The sequence below is a fragment of the Lacerta agilis genome, chromosome 7 (genome assembly GCF_009819535.1).
Source record: "Lacerta agilis isolate rLacAgi1 chromosome 7, rLacAgi1.pri, whole genome shotgun sequence".
NCBI lineage: Eukaryota > Metazoa > Chordata > Lepidosauria > Squamata > Lacertidae > Lacerta > Lacerta agilis.
The window spans coordinates 61,389,584-61,405,335 of NC_046318.1; the positions used below are offsets into that span (position 1 = coordinate 61,389,584).

Below are 15,752 nucleotides of genomic sequence, written 5' to 3' on the forward strand. Positions count from 1 at the left end.
TTGAGCAGGAGGATGCTGTGGGATCAATCAAAGGGTCGTTTAAGGAGCTTTCACCGTGCTATCTTAACCCTACACATTTTCCTCCACTCCAAATCTTAATTTAAGAATGCTTTCATCAGGTGCCATGTTTTTCAACCAATAGGTGGTGTGGGGAACAAAGACATTCAAACAAGAGCTAATTTCATCAGAACTCTTACTTGAAGCTTTAACTATGAAGAATTAAGAATATCAAAAGTAGGTAAGTGTACAATCCGGTAAAGGTCCACTAAAGTGTAAATCCCATTGAGCAAATGGACTTTACACCCAAGAAACTGGATATAGGATTCCAGCCAAAGTAAGAAAGATTGAATTTCACCAAGTGCTGTTCTAGACCACCTGTTTAAGCAATCTAGAGGTTCAGCTAATTGTACCAGGTATTCTTTAATGGGAATTGCCTCTGACAAAAAAGCAGGTCAGAATTCTTCCTATTTTTCACTGGTATTCCACCATGTGGAGGATAAAAATTCCACCTACATTGAGCCTTAAATAATTAAATTGAGCTAAACTAAGCTAAATTACTGTTCTACAGGGAGGTAAGGGCAACTCAGTCTATCTACAACCTGCCATGTTTACAACTGTTCACTCATAAATCTATCTCATTTCTCCATTAATCTGAGATTATTATTATTTTAAACACATGAAAAGTTGTACCTAAAACCTATTTTTAAACAATTTATCTCTCAAAATATGCATTTCTAAATGTATTCCCCCTTGAAATAAGCATTTAAAAATGAATGTTGATACATTTTTGAGCCATGAACTGCATTGGAAGATTTGGGCAGCATGAAAGCCAATGGGTAACATAGTCTGTGAATTTCAGATAAGTTTGCAACAGAATTTATCAAAATCGAATTCCTCAAGCATTCCTATCTACAGATTCTAAAGACTGAGAACCTGGCCTCACCTGTTCAAGGGATGCTAGAATGATGAATGGATTTGTTAAGTTTTGGTTACTCCAACTTTAGTAGTGGAGAAGAACTGCATTATTTGTTTTCTGGTTTCCACTAGTTCTCTAATGGATATAGATGACAATCTAACGGTCTCTACCAGTGAAGGGAGCTGAGGTTTAAATCCACTGTAATTTACAAATTCATATCCATTTGTATTGACCACTTTTCTTGGATGAAATAAGTGTTCTTCCATTTAGGTATATATTGAAGGGAAGGGAGAGTAGTTGACAGGCCCACAGATAAAATAGACCACTTACTGATATCAAATACCAGAGTCAACAGTAATGACAATCATTTTTGAGTACAACCCTATCCTTGACTTATGGCCAAAGTAGGAGTAGCCAATGTTGTAGCTTCTGGATATTGTGGATTAGACCTCCTGCCACCCCTAAGCATTAGCCGTGCTAGGGTGGGGCTGATGGCAGCAGGAGTCCCAAAAAATCCAGAGGGCACAATGCTAACTCCCCTGGAGTTAAAAAGATGAAGATAGGATTGCTACAAAGTTCACTTGTACTAGCAGAGCCCAAAGATATGTCAACATTGTGGATTTACACCACTATCCCACCACAGTTGTGCCACTGTAACTACAAACTTGGTGTGAAACTGTCAACGTACAGTGGCAAAAATGGACAGATTTGGTGAGGGGTCAAATCTGCAACAACAATAAACTGACTGGGCTAATAACAAAAGAAGAATGATATGCTTCTCATCCCCTCGGAACCCTGATGAACAATCAAATTCACGTTTCCAGATACAAAGACCCAATGGGAACCTCAACTTCCCTGCTGTAACTGGGGGTACAAATACAAGACAAATACAGCATGGAGGAGACCAGGATCCGATGTGTGGGTTTATTGTGTTAGTTTTACTGACACTAATGCTAGCACTTCTGTTCCAATTTCTCCTGATTTCTAACATTTTTTATGCTGCAGTACTTGGTGCATTGTGGAACTTTGGCTCTTTGATGGCTATACCGCCATGTCATGCTAAATTTAAGACAGCGAGAAAGAACTCTATGCTGGGATACCACACCAAATTTCGCCACCCCAAATTTTGTCACGTGAAATTAAAGGGCAAAACTACTGTGATTGTCTGAGTCAACCGTGTTGCAAATGGATTCCCACCCCACCCCCTGGAAATAATTAACCTTGAAATTAGCATTGAACTTTCCCTAGATTCCACCAGACTTCCAGAAGTGGCTTTTCCACCATGTGAAAGATAACATAAAATGCAGAAATCAACAGGTAAGGAAACATCAGGAAGGCAGAATAAAGCACCATCGGAATGCAGCCTATGTCTCAAAGCATAAACCTACCCCCACCAAATTGGCCCAATTTCTCTCCCATGCATCCTATATTTGCTAAAGACTTCTCTACCCTTCAATACAGGGAACATTCGTTGTGCAGAAAAGGGATTCTGCTGCCCCTGAACTCCCAAATCTTCCACCATGTACCAAAGGAAGTCAGTGTTGGATTATAAATGCATAGTACAAAGTACTGTGTATAAATTAGGGAGCTGATGGATTCCATGACTAGTTAGCAGTGGAAGAAAATAAAATAGTTACTCTGACAGAGTCTCTCTCACCCGCTTACACTAAGAAAGGGAGCCCTTAAATGGTAGATTCATTTTCCTCGCTCTTAAAAAGCAAAACTGTAACATACATCTGTGACCTAGCAACAATATAGTTTAAAACAGTTTCCAGACCAATGGTCTGTGCAATACCTTCAAAAATGGGATGACAAAAGGTCGCAGTGGGAAGTTAGTAGCTTCTTGTAGTTTGGAATGAAATTCTTCAATTGTCAAAGTAGAATTCTGTTGAATGGGGAAGAAGAAAAAAGATCTGACTCAATAAGATGAATAACAGAAATGTTTGGCAACAGAGATTAGGCCTAAAGTACTTTCCACACAGTAACTTTCTTAATTGCTGTATGTTACTGCTGAATAACATTCATATTGTATAAACAACATTCAGTTACACAATATAGGAAGCACCAGCACTGTACTGTATCTGTTACAGTGCACAGCTGTTTTTCCACCGTATCTTTTCCACTGCCATTGTACACTACACTATCTGTCCAAGTTTTAAGATTATACCAGGGTCTGGGATATTTGAGTAGTTTACTCTGACGACAATGTCTAACTGGCAATCAGTTTTGTGCCTCACACATAAGGAACAGAATAGGAAAAGGACATCTGGAAGAAGGAATAAGTGACCAAAGGTTCTGCATGCTCACAAAGGAAGCTGCCTTACACCAAGCCAAACACTGACTGGCAACAGCCTGCTGAATCATACCAAAGATCTATCTAGTCCCATGATAGGAAACCTGCAGATCTCCAGATATTGTTGCTAAGGGGAGAAAACACCCAAAAGCAGTCCAAGAAGGACTGAGCATGCTTAGCGGGCACCAGGTGCTGAGCAAGTGTTATGTGTGGGGGAAATGGAAAAAGTGAGAGAAGAGAGGGAGGGAATGGAATATGCTGGAAAGGGGCTGAGTGGCTCTCTGAACAGGAGCATTCTGCACTGTAACATTTTGGTTTCACATTCTACTTTTGTAATTAATAACCCACTGATGATTCTATCCTTTCACAACAATTTCTAATTCTCCTCTAGAGCCATCTAAGCTAGCGATCATCATCACATTTTGTGCCAGCCAATGCTAAATTGGAACAAACAGCAAGTTCTGGGGGGTTGCCAAGAGCGTTAAAGAGCAGGTTTTCATGAGGAAAGCAATGCAGCCAAAAGAAAAGTGTCCGGACATGGATCAGAGAAGCACAGGCCTATACCTAAAAAGCACTGAGGAAAACTAGTGTGGATGATGCCATAGCTGAGACTGTAAACACTTTCCAACAGCCTTGGAAGGTGGCTGGGATGGGAAGTGAAATGAGTAAATGTATCTAAACACGAATTCCTTTTCCGACTGTGTAGATAAATAGGTAAACTTCCAAGTAAAGGTCTGGAAAGACAAATAAAAATTAAAGCCGCTGTCATTATTTGCTTACCACAAGTCCTAGCACGAGGGTACGCACTCTCTCCCCAATCTCTGGTGAAATGTCATTGCCAAACTGCTGTAAGGTTGTGAGAAATCTCTTCAGTTTGCTAAGCTGCCTAGCTCCGCAAGCTGGTGGTAACTGCTGATTAGCCAGGGACGATGAGGAGGAAGATGATGGGCCGTTACTAAAGCCATTAGGTGGAGAAGGAGCCCCATTTAGTGCTGTTGGTGAATGGCTTGTGCCATTGGTTACTAAAAAGGGAGGGGGAAGAAAAGAGATGAGATATTTTTATTTACTTATTCAGCTTGATACTTATCTATAACAGAATATATCTGAAGGCAGGCTTCAATGTCTGATGATTTGACAGTAGCTTCTTGCATACTGAACATTTCATAGGTCAACTGCCATAAACATTTTAGGTCCAGAGGATGTATTAAGAACAGAAGAAGATGCATCAGACCAATGGCTTATCTAGTCCAGCATCCTGTTCTCAGAGTGGCCAACCTGAAAGCAGGACCTGAGTGCAATCGCAGTCTCTCCCACTGTGATTCCCAGCAACAGGTATCCAGAAGCATACTGTGCCTGACCATAGAGGCACAGAGTTCAGAGCCTTATCCTCCATAGATTGTCTAATCCTCTTCTAAAGCCATCCAAGTATAGTTTCTCTATTGACCTACAGTCCTTACCTTCCATCTGCCTAAATTGTCCCCCTGCTTTTTTATTTTTTAAAAACACAGCATAAATTTATTAATTAAGCTTGTATACCACCCTACTTCACCTGAAGATCACAGAGCGGTTCCCAACACCTACTTTTTTCTGCATATTTTAACACGGAATTTTGATCGTGGTTCTGGAATGAACATTTAAATCTTCAAATTAGTAGAATTTTAGAGTAACTGTTGGGCTGAGCTGAATTTTCTTCTTCTTTTTGGTGTTGCTGTTTTTTTGGCACTGATAATTACTGTTTGTATGTCTTCTTGTGGGTTTGAAAAGGACAGGAGAAGAACTCTGCACCCCCCTCCAAAGTCTGTCTCAAATATTGGACCCATTCGCTTTTTACATTCTGTCTCAAGTTTTCATGAGAAAAGCTGAAAAGGCAACGTTGCCTTTCTTGAGATTTTGAATGGCGTTGGCTTTCTGGATCACATGCTCCTTAAGGGAACAGCTATCTTATTATATATATCCCTGAGCCAAAAAAAAATCCCCAGTTGAGCTAGTGATGATAATGGCTCTATGAACGAACAGCTGGCTCTGGTGCAGGCTACCTTACCTGCTGTTCCGGCAACAAAACCTTACAGTGTTTAAATGATTACCTCTTTGTATAGGATAAAGTGGACAGGTATTGTCAGACAGCAGAAGTGCAATACGTTATCTGTACAAGTACACTGGTGCTACTTCTAACTAAATATTCCAAGTTACATGTAAGTACCCATGTTGGTCTGCCATAATCAAAACAAAATAAAAGATTTAAAAAAAATCCTTCCAGTAGCACCTTAGAGACCAACTAAGTTTGTTCTTGCTATGAGCTTTCGTGTGCATGCACACTTCTTCAGATACATCTTCAGATATCTGAAGAAGTGTGCATGCACACGAAAGCTCATACCAAGAACAAACTTAGTTGGTCTCTAAGGTGCTACTGGAAGGATTTTTTTTATCTCTTATTTTGTTTTAAATATTCCAAGAACAGAAATAAAACAGATAGCTGTTAACAGTGCAGCCACCATGTGCCACAGACTAGCACAGAGGCGGTTCCTGGACTATAACTCTCAGTATCCATTGGCTAAGCTGGCTGGGGAAGACAGGTGTTGAAGTCCAAAACGGGGGGGGGGGGCAGAGGTTAGTCACCTCTGGACTGGCACAATAGGAGAAAAACTGCTACGTGATAAACACTGTCATCATATGGCTATAGGACAGAAGTTCCCAACACTGCGCCCTACAGATGTTTTAAACCAGAATTTCCACTAACCCATACCTCACAGGGTGGTAGTCAAAAAATATGGGGAGAACATGAGATTAGGATGGCTGATGCAGGAGCTACCTTCATTAGGAATTCAGCCATCTCTTGGCTTCCCTAGATGGCAGTAAGAATAGGTTCCCTTGATAATAAAATAACACAACCTAGTTCTAAGGCTGGAAGTGACAAGGTTGGTTAGTGAGAGGTAGGATGGGTGAATCTGTCAATTTCACGTTCTCTCTGCTTTTCATTTTTTTCCATCTTAAATTCAGTCCTCCACATTAGCTTGTGATGTTTTTAAAGTGCTCATGAAAATTAATCAGCATTTTAGTGGAAACGTCCACTAGTATACAAATTTTGTAAGCATTTTTGCCTACATGCACATTTTTGTGAAGCAGATTTCCCCTAATGTAACACATCTCTCTGTGTCTGTTTCATTAAAAATATGCATTTTAATGCATACTTTACCTTGTGTGCATTACTTGTTTGCCGTGGGAAATTTGGAGAAGTGAAGACTGCAAGGGACAACTGTATTTTGGTTCACACGCCGTTTCAGAATGTGCAAATTAGTTATGTGAACTGAACCCATCCCGTCGCATTTCAGAAGACTCCCAAAATAACATGCACAGGTTGATTTCCTCAGCAGGGGGATGGGAAAGTGTACAATTAGATAAGCCAAGAAGACATGAGGTGAGGAGCACCCCAGCATACCTTTGATTAGCTAGCATGGGTTTAAAAGGATGAGCAACCTTGTCTTCTCATTCATGATAAACACATACCATGCAACTATCAAAAAATAAAATAAAATCTTCCTGAACCAAGTTCTCTGTAATTCTCACCAACAGAAAAAAGGATTGAACTTTACAGGGGGCAAGAAAGCAACACTTGCTATTTCAAAGTATTCATAAATCTATGAATGTGACTCAGCCTCATATATCTCTGTACGTATATTACTGCTCATATACATGGGTTAATTATACGTGTGTATGACAGATTTCTTCATCATTGCATGCACAATAATTCTGACATAAACAATATAGGAAATAAAGGTATAATTACACGTTGTGGGTGTGAAAGAGCTGGTTCTTGGGGCTCCTTGGGTGGTGGGAGGAGGTGGCATTGTTGGGGGCGTCAGCCTGGACTGCGTCTTCACATCCACAGGTGAGTCTGGCATTGTGGAATGCTTCTCAATGCGATCTAAAACACACAGAACATTTTGCTCAATTTTCTCCCCCTCCTCCAGGCAGCAAATCATTTGAACCAAGTCTTCAGCACAAAACCAGGAAAGCAAATAAAGCATTTTTTAGTGTCTCAAAATATGCTAAAACTGCTTCAAGACTGAGTAACATTTTTAGACAAGGTAAGTTTTTGACACCACTTAAGCCCCAGAACGCAGATAGGAGAGCCACATTTATAACAGGGTTATAATATAGTGGTACCTCGGGTTAAGTACTTAATTCATTCTGGAGGTCCATTCTTTACCTGAAATTGTTCTTAACCTGAAGCAGCACTTTAGCTAATGGGACCTCCCGCTGCGGCAGCGGCGCCAGAGCACAATTTCTGTTCTTATCCTGAAGCAAAGTTCTTAACCAGAAGCGTTATTTCTGGGTTAGCGGAGTTTGTAACCTGAAGCATATGTAACCTGAAGCGTATGTAACCCGAGGTACCACTGTATAGCATCTTCTGCTCTCCTTTCTGGCAGAGTTTGGGCATCATTTTGCATGAAGTGCTGGTGCTGGAATAGGGAAATTTCATTTGAATGCTGTTATAATATTAAGAAGTATGGGAAATATGGGGAAATGCATGATCAAATTTATATATGTGTGTGTTTATGTATTATATAAAATTTATACATCACTTAATTGTATTTTTTAAAAAACCTTAAAGTGTTTTACAAAGAACATAAAAGAATAAAACTATCACTAAAAAAAATTAACAACAATAGTTTAAGACAGGAAGTTGAAATAACAATAGACTAAAACCCAATTAAGAGTCGCATCGATTTTCTAAACATCTGGGTAGGCTTAGTTAAACAAAAATGTTTTTAGTTATTCAATATGTTTGTAACTCTTCCTTCTTCAGACCTGAACTATCAACCAAAAGAGCAAATAAAAACTACAGCATTTAAAACCACAAGTCCTTAAAAACTGCAAAGCAAGTTTTATTCAGCAATAAAACTACCAGCCTATGAATACTTGGGCAACCGACAAGTTTTTACTTGATATCCAAACAAGAGTTTGCACCAAGCATAACTCTAAGGGGAGGTTGTTCCACAAGTAAGGTCCCCCCCAGAGAGAAGGCCCTTTCCTGCATCACTGTATATTGTACACCTCCCAGCAGTGGAATAACAAAATAGAGTTTGGATTGTATTCATTGGTGGCTTTGTCCTAGCAGAACGCACTTCTAATCATGCAGAGTGGATCACCTGATGTTTGCTGTTCCCACCTACTCACCAGGGCAGGCTTCCTCAAACTTGGCCCTCCAGATGTTTTTAGCCTACAACTCCCATGATCCCTAGCTAGCAGGACCAGTGCTCAGGGATGATGGGAATTGTAGTCTCAAAACATCTGGAGGGCCGAGTTTGAGGAAGCCTGCACTAGGGCTTTCCACTAGTGCAAATACAACATTACATGCAACTCACAATTTCATCCTGTGCCTTTGCCCAGACACACGTTGTCCCAACAAACCAGTGACAGACTTCCAAGTTAATGGGTTTAGGACTGGGATGTAAGCCTGCTAACTGCTTGGTTAAATATTCCTGGCTCTGTTTCCCCATTAGCTGCCCACAAAAAACTCCACAAATTATATAAAGGATACTTTGGGGAATATATCTATGTTCATTGTTCTGAAAAATCAGTTCTTTCCTAACATCAAATAGGACTAGAAGCATCTGTCCCAATTTATAATTATTCTAAGTCAAATTGGACAGTATTATTTGTATTCCTATATGTAATGGGGCAGCATAACATTTGCACAGGTTGTTTGCCTTAAAATCCAATGCACATAACCTGAAATAATGCAGTTGATATTCTGAATATTATCTGAGAACTGTATACCTCATATGGGCCTAAGCATGTTGGATTTGGTGGGTGTTTTGTGGTCTAAGGGGTGAGAAAGATGTGATTTCACTTCTTCACCACGTTTGAGGAACAATTTAGGAAAAGATTTTCTACTCTGGGCCTGTGTTAAATTTTCACATCATCCTGTGGCATTTGAAGTCTTGGTAGAAAAGAAGGGCCAAGTGTCACAAAACACATGTCAAACAAAGTTATCTACATGAACAGAACCGAAAATCAAATTATCATATTGAGCTCAAACTTTAACAGGCTATTTATTCATACAAGCGGTTTGGTGAACTTTTTTAAACAGGCTAGTAAGGCAAATATATTTGAACTTTTATGAAAACAAACTTTTATTGATACAAAAAACTTTATACCATGCCTTCTCTACAGTCATTTTTCTCACATTCATCTTATTTACATTCCAATAAACATTTGTATCTACCATTCCTCAGCTGTGCTACCCTTTTGGCAGTATGATATACAAATAAATTGATGTAAAATGTTACAACACTGAATTTATTTTTTTTTAAAAAACCTAAATAAGGAAACTAAAAATAAAAATAAATGGATCAGATACTGAAAGTTTAAGTAAATATAGGCAGTTCAGTTTGATCAACAATACAATTTATTTCATGTTTGAATGGAGGGAGGGAGGAAAAGAGAGAGAAATAAGCCCTTGGGATTTCTGAAACACAAATGGGTGAGAAACACAATGCACAATTCTGGGCCTGTCCTCTTGTGCAAGCCTCACTGAAATTATTGGGGCTTGTGTGCTAACATCATCCTGGTAGAATTTATAAATTCTAAGAAGTTGAATGAACTGCAGTAAACTACCCCATCCCCACTGTAATTCCAATTCAAAATGTTCTACAAAGACAATCAGGCTAATTGTTCAGGGTTCTTAAGGGAGAGATTATTGTAACTGGGAGGGCAGAAGATGGGAACCGTAATTTCATTATCATACCCTAACAGCAGTGCTTATGAATCTAGATATAGGAAATTCAGCACTTGCAGTCTGTGGGACAAAGAGTTATGGCATCTACAAACACGGGTGAAGATGAGTGTTGTAAACTGAACAAACAAAGACGAACCGCTTGGCTTATGCTGCGGTTGTATATTTAACAAGCAAGGACAACAAATTCAAAGGAGCAGGGGAAAGAGCATGAAAATGTTAATTGTTTCTTGCACTCACCTCCACCAACCTCAGCAACAAGGAAATAAACAGCATTCAGCTTACGTTGCAACAGAGGAAGAGAGGCATGGAGAGAAATACAGGCTCTCCTAAATAAAGGCAAATATTTCTGCCATGCCAAGAAAGGAGAGAGTAAGAGAGACTTGCCAGAGCTGGCCAGGAGATAACATTGGCAACTGCTGGCCCATCTGGTTTTCATTCTGCTAACACTCACGCTGAAGTGTTGGGGAATGTACTCCAGGTATATAGATCTGAAAACATGTGTAAGCCTGGATGTGAGAAGAGAGGGAGCAGTATATGGAGGAGAGAAGGAGAGTCATGCTCCGCTAAGGTCTGTTGCTCAGGAAAAGGAAGAACAGTGTATCCCCCAGTTCAGCTCTTAATAACTTAAACAGCAACTCCCTTCCTTCACACATACACTTGATCACATTTTACTTCCCGTTTTAGAGTTAGCTGATAAATGGGTTGACATCAGGACAAGGAACAGGGTCAAGAGAGAGAGAAAGGGCTGCAAAGGGACCTTGGGAAGCCTTCAAGGTCAAGATCATAAATAGTTCACATTCTATTACATAAATAGATGCTGTGATCTATACTAATTTTGCATATTATTTATCCCATTTTTCATTGCATTAATAACTTGGTTCTCGTAAACTCATTTTCCTTTAAAAGCTATTTTTAATTACCGATTATGTATTAAGAGTATGTTCAATAATGTCTACATATCTCCTTAGAATTAGGTTTTTGTTGGAACAGGGAGTCACCAGAACTCACAGTGGCTTGAAATAAATCCTTCAGAGAGTGGTTAAAAACCCATAAAAGTACCAACAATAGTTTTTGTGTAACTGATTTCTTTCCAGTGTTTGAAACTTGCAGAACTGAGTTAATCACCAGCACTGACACCAACAAAGAAAACCTTCACTCTTGGTTCTGCGAATTGGATTTTAACACAATTTTCAAACGCTGCATTGTTCGCCATTACTACGGGCACTGCACTAGGACAGAAAACTAGATCTGCAGTATCTCAACAATAGAAACCTCAAGTATAATGCCAACGACAACCACAGAAACACTGAGAAATGTTATGCCGTTCTAAAAGTCTCCCTGAGCCACGATTTCATTTTGTAACAAGCCTTGGGTGAGAGGACTATCAACTGGCAAGAACCAAATTTCAGGATACAAGTGTGAAAATTATAATTAGAGTTCTGAACATAATGAAAACAGAGAAGATAGAAGAGTAAAGAAGGCTAGAGAAGCTACAGATGTGTAAGGCATATGTAGTTTTCTTCTTTATGTCCACAAACATGGTTCCATGATCAAGGATCTATGAATTGGCTGTGTCCTTTCTTCTCACAGACATTGCCATCCTGGGCCCCAGCCACAAGAGCCTGGAACAATATCTGGGCATGACCTCACCATTAACAACTCAGGGTGGATAAGTAAACTGGATAAGTTAGCTCAGTAAGCATGCTGTGATAGGCTACTGCAGTGGTCTGACCTGGATTAAAGCAGAATCCAAAATGTCAACTAATACCACTGGGTTCAAGGTCTATTCCCTGCAATCATCTCTTCTTCTTCTTTGGCGATCACTCGTAACCGAGTAAGATTGTCTTCCACGAAAACAGTCTTAACAGTGAGTCCGTAAGTGACTGTGGAGGCCAATTCTGGATCCACACGTCCTTCCACAGTGGAGACACGTGTTTCAGGTAATAAGCTCCAGCAAATCTTAAGCATGTGGCACAAAAACCTTAGCCCTCCCAACCCTGAGTTCAACCACAGTGTATCGCCTTTTTGCACAAGTTCTTTTTGGCTTTATGACCTTTAGAGTAATGTGTGCTGCATTTTAAGACTGAGAAAAACCTGAACCTCTTCAAACGGGGTTTAAACCCAACAGCTTCTCAAAATTCAAGGAGGAAAAAGAGCTGCCTGGAACTCATTCTCCTCTGTTCTCTGCAATCAATTCCTGATGAGGGTAGATGGTGAAATAACAGGCCCAACTCACTCCATGCACATGTAACCTTCTGGTAACAGGAGAGTCTTAAGATAAATTCATAAAATATGTTTCAAGCCTGCAAACATCTCCTCCATTTGTTTTGTATTATATTTTAAAAATGAAATATACATTCTTGATTCTCTTTTAGCGGCAAAGAGCTAGAAGCTGTGATTTAATCACAGAAGCATTTTGCCCCACTCTAAATTAAAGAATGCTGTAAAACCAACTTTAAATTATGACGTTTCTTCTGTGGATTGTTTTGGTTTCTGACACTGAGCTGTTCTTTGTCATACATTCGGTTCTTATTATGGGAATTATTTTTAACTCTGTAGTTAACTTTTAGGTGAACTGTGATATGTACAGCAAGTGTTTCCAACCTTATAAAAAATAAATATGGAGACAGACAACGACCACTAAGAAAAACATGTCCATGACAGAGGAAAGCGGTGTGGAGAAAGGCTTTTATAGTCAGAAGCATTTAGTTCACTTCCTGTATCTTAATGGTTTAATCCATTTTTAAAACAAGATGGCCTTTCATATATGGTAAAATTTCAGCTTACATGGAAAGCATCCAATTTGAGTGCATCAAGAAAGGCTGTTGCAGGGAACAAAATATGGAATATGTAAATATGCAAGTGATGCCTTTTCAATGGCCAATTCAATGTCAAGCAGTTCTGCAAGTGGTGTGTTTTCAATTTCCTTTTTAAAATAAAAAACGTAGGATATAATAAGCAGTGGCATTTACTTTACTGTTAGCTAGCATAAAGAGTTCCAGATGTATGTCCAGGCATAAAAGATTCTTTAAAAATATTCTTCATTGTTTATGAGTAGTGTTCTTCTGGTAACCCAGGGAAAAATCAATAGAGTACAGTACTTCTAAAGCTTGCTGAATGTATTCATTTTGGTTTTCCTGCCATTTTGTTTCCTTTGGAATGTAGTCCAAAGGAACTAACAACATTTTCAATATGCCTATGTGTTACCATATTATTTGGTTTGTTATTAACTAGTTGTGATAGGGTAAATATACCAGTAAGACAGTAAGATAGGGTTATACTAGTTGGAAGATCATATAGCATGATTATATGTGGAGCATGGGACGAGGGAATTAAAACACACACCCACACACAAGTATTAAGAGATTAAGCATCTTGTGAAATTGTCATAAGATTTAATTATCAGTATATGATAACTGAATTATGTATTAAAATAAAATAATTAATAAACTTCATCCACAGATCATGGTGTACTTCATAAAAAGTGACAAGATCAGGTGGTATAGGCAAAACCACACAGAACAGCTTCTGTTCAATCTATGGATATACTTTTCTGGGGACAGTGGAGAGATCCAGCAGAACTAGGAAACAGCTCTCACCTTTGTCCCTAGCCTGCCAGAGAATATCGACCAGCGCGACCAAGGCAGTTTCAGTCCCATGGTGCGGCCTGAATCCCGACTGGAAGGGATCCAAATGGTCCACATCCTCCAGGCATGCTTGGAGTTGTTCAGCAACCACCCACTCAATCACCTTGCCTAAGAATGGTAGATTTGAGACTGGGAGATAGTTGGCCATATTGGCCGGGTCTGAAGATGTTTTTTTTAAGAAGCGGTTTAATGACCGCCTCTTTCAGCGGTTCTGGGAAGGCTCCCTCACAGAGGGATGCCTTCACCACCCCGCAGAGCCGGCAGAAAACAAAAGACAGTACGTCTGCCCAATTTAACAGTTGACATGATCTTCAATGCAAATGAACAAAACTTTCTGCAAAATGACCGAACCCCCCAGCCCCGTCTCCGGGACATCTCATCTCATTTGTAGCATTGTTATCTCATTCTTTTTTCAATGCAAAAAGAATTGGGCACTTAATCATCTGCTCCACATAATCAGCTATTCTTCAGAATAAATAAAAATCCATCCAGTTTGCTTACTTTCTTTCAGTTTCTGCTTATAACAGTTTTCAAGACTTAACCAAGCCGCATTGTTAAGCATATCTTTTAGAAGCCGAAAATGCAGCCTAAATTAATGAAAAAGGATTTTTGTTACAACGGTCATCAATACCAATCAAAACTGTAACGGGGTTATGCATACCATTACAAGGCAATCTGCCCCAAAAACTGGCTCGAGAATTTTAACTTGATGGAAAGGGAAGGGAAAAAAATGTATGGAGAATGAGAACATATTTGTGTTTTCAAAATGGAATGACAGCCTGACCTATGAGTAATGTTTTTCAGATGAATTTTCGTGTGTGCGTGTTCCTCTATGTAAAAATCCCAGCATTTCAGGATACAATTTGAAATATGAAGATATTTTGCAATTTAACCATGTGCCGCTGGGGAAAATTACAGACCATTACAGTGATGAACAATGACTTCTTCTTTAAAATTCCTTGCCTGACACCCCTCAGCTCATCAGCATAGAAAAAGCAAAGAACCCCACATAGATTGTACACAACCAGACCTTCTAATAAGAATGGAAAGCTGCTATGGGCCTCAATTATGGGCGCAGACTACCACTGTTCTATCTCTGGGCATCTCCATATATACTTCTGGAAGTTAAAACAAGTTGAATTTCGGAGCAGATGTGCAGTAAGAACTGTAGTGATGAATGACCCTAGGCTTTTTCTCTCTCGGTGCCATAGGGTCACCAGCTTGAGATCCATCACCAGCTCCAATTAGAGAAGCCTGCAGCACACTTTGACCCCTATGGGCTTAGGGTAAGGGGTAGAGAGTATAGTATTTACTCGAGTCTAATGCGCCATCGAATCTAATGCACACCTCAATTTTCAGAACCTTGAAACCAAAAAAGGTATTTGCAGGTAAATGTAAATGTGCCATCAAATCTAATGCGCACCTTAATTTTCGCAACGTAATTTGGCCAAAAAAAGGTGAGCATTAGATTTGAGTATATACAGTAATTTAGAACCAATATCAGAACAACAAAACAGCAGCATAGAACAAGCAGGACCCCAATGGCCCTATTTTCCAGCTGGAGAAATTTATACAGGCCGCCCTAGTTTCCAGTTTCATCCTAGAATGTCCCACTTTTCCTTAGGACATCCTTTTTTCATCAGAGAAATGTTAGAGGGTATGGAGTTATCTGACCCACAAGCCATCTGAAGGCAGCCCTGTACAAGGAAGTTTTTTTAAAAATGATAAATGTTTTATTATGTTTTTATATATGTTGGAAGCCGCCCAGTCAGATAATTTTAAATAATAAAGTTGTTGTTGTTGTTGTTGTTGTTGTTGTTGTTGTTGTTGTTGTTGTTGTTATTATTATTATTATTATTATTATTATGGGATAGGATGTTGTCAGGGGCTGGGGAGAGGAGGAGTGTTGGAAACCGCCTCCCCATCCCTGACCCTTCCAGGGAGGAAGAGGAAGACAGTATAGATTTACAAACAGGGGGTTGCAGGAGGTCACAGCTCAGAGGCAGATGAGGGGAAAAGTTGGGAAATAATGGGAGAGAAGGAGCAGGCAGAGCCGGAGCAGGAGCTGGCTGACACATTGTCACTAGGAAGCATTCCAGACCCACCATCTCCCAGAACCCGGCAAGCCTTAAAAGTAGGAGAGCAAAGAGCTCA

At 39.7% G+C, this 15,752-nt stretch overlaps 1 protein-coding gene across 8 annotated transcripts in view; it reads right to left on the minus strand.

Annotated features, from left to right (window-relative positions):
• Positions 1 to 15,752, minus strand: part of RUNX1T1 (RUNX1 partner transcriptional co-repressor 1) — a 143,227-nt gene that overhangs the window by 52,451 nt on the left and 75,024 nt on the right. For all 8 annotated transcript variants that reach the window (XM_033155558.1, XM_033155552.1, XM_033155557.1 and 5 more), the window contains 3 exons: positions 6,994 to 7,131; positions 3,990 to 4,231; positions 2,712 to 2,801 (listed from right to left, as the gene is read on the minus strand). In XM_033155558.1, the coding sequence (XP_033011449.1) occupies positions 2,712 to 2,801; positions 3,990 to 4,231; positions 6,994 to 7,131 (470 nt within the window). Of the gene's footprint in view, positions 1 to 2,711; positions 2,802 to 3,989; positions 4,232 to 6,993; positions 7,132 to 15,752 lie in introns of those variants that run through there.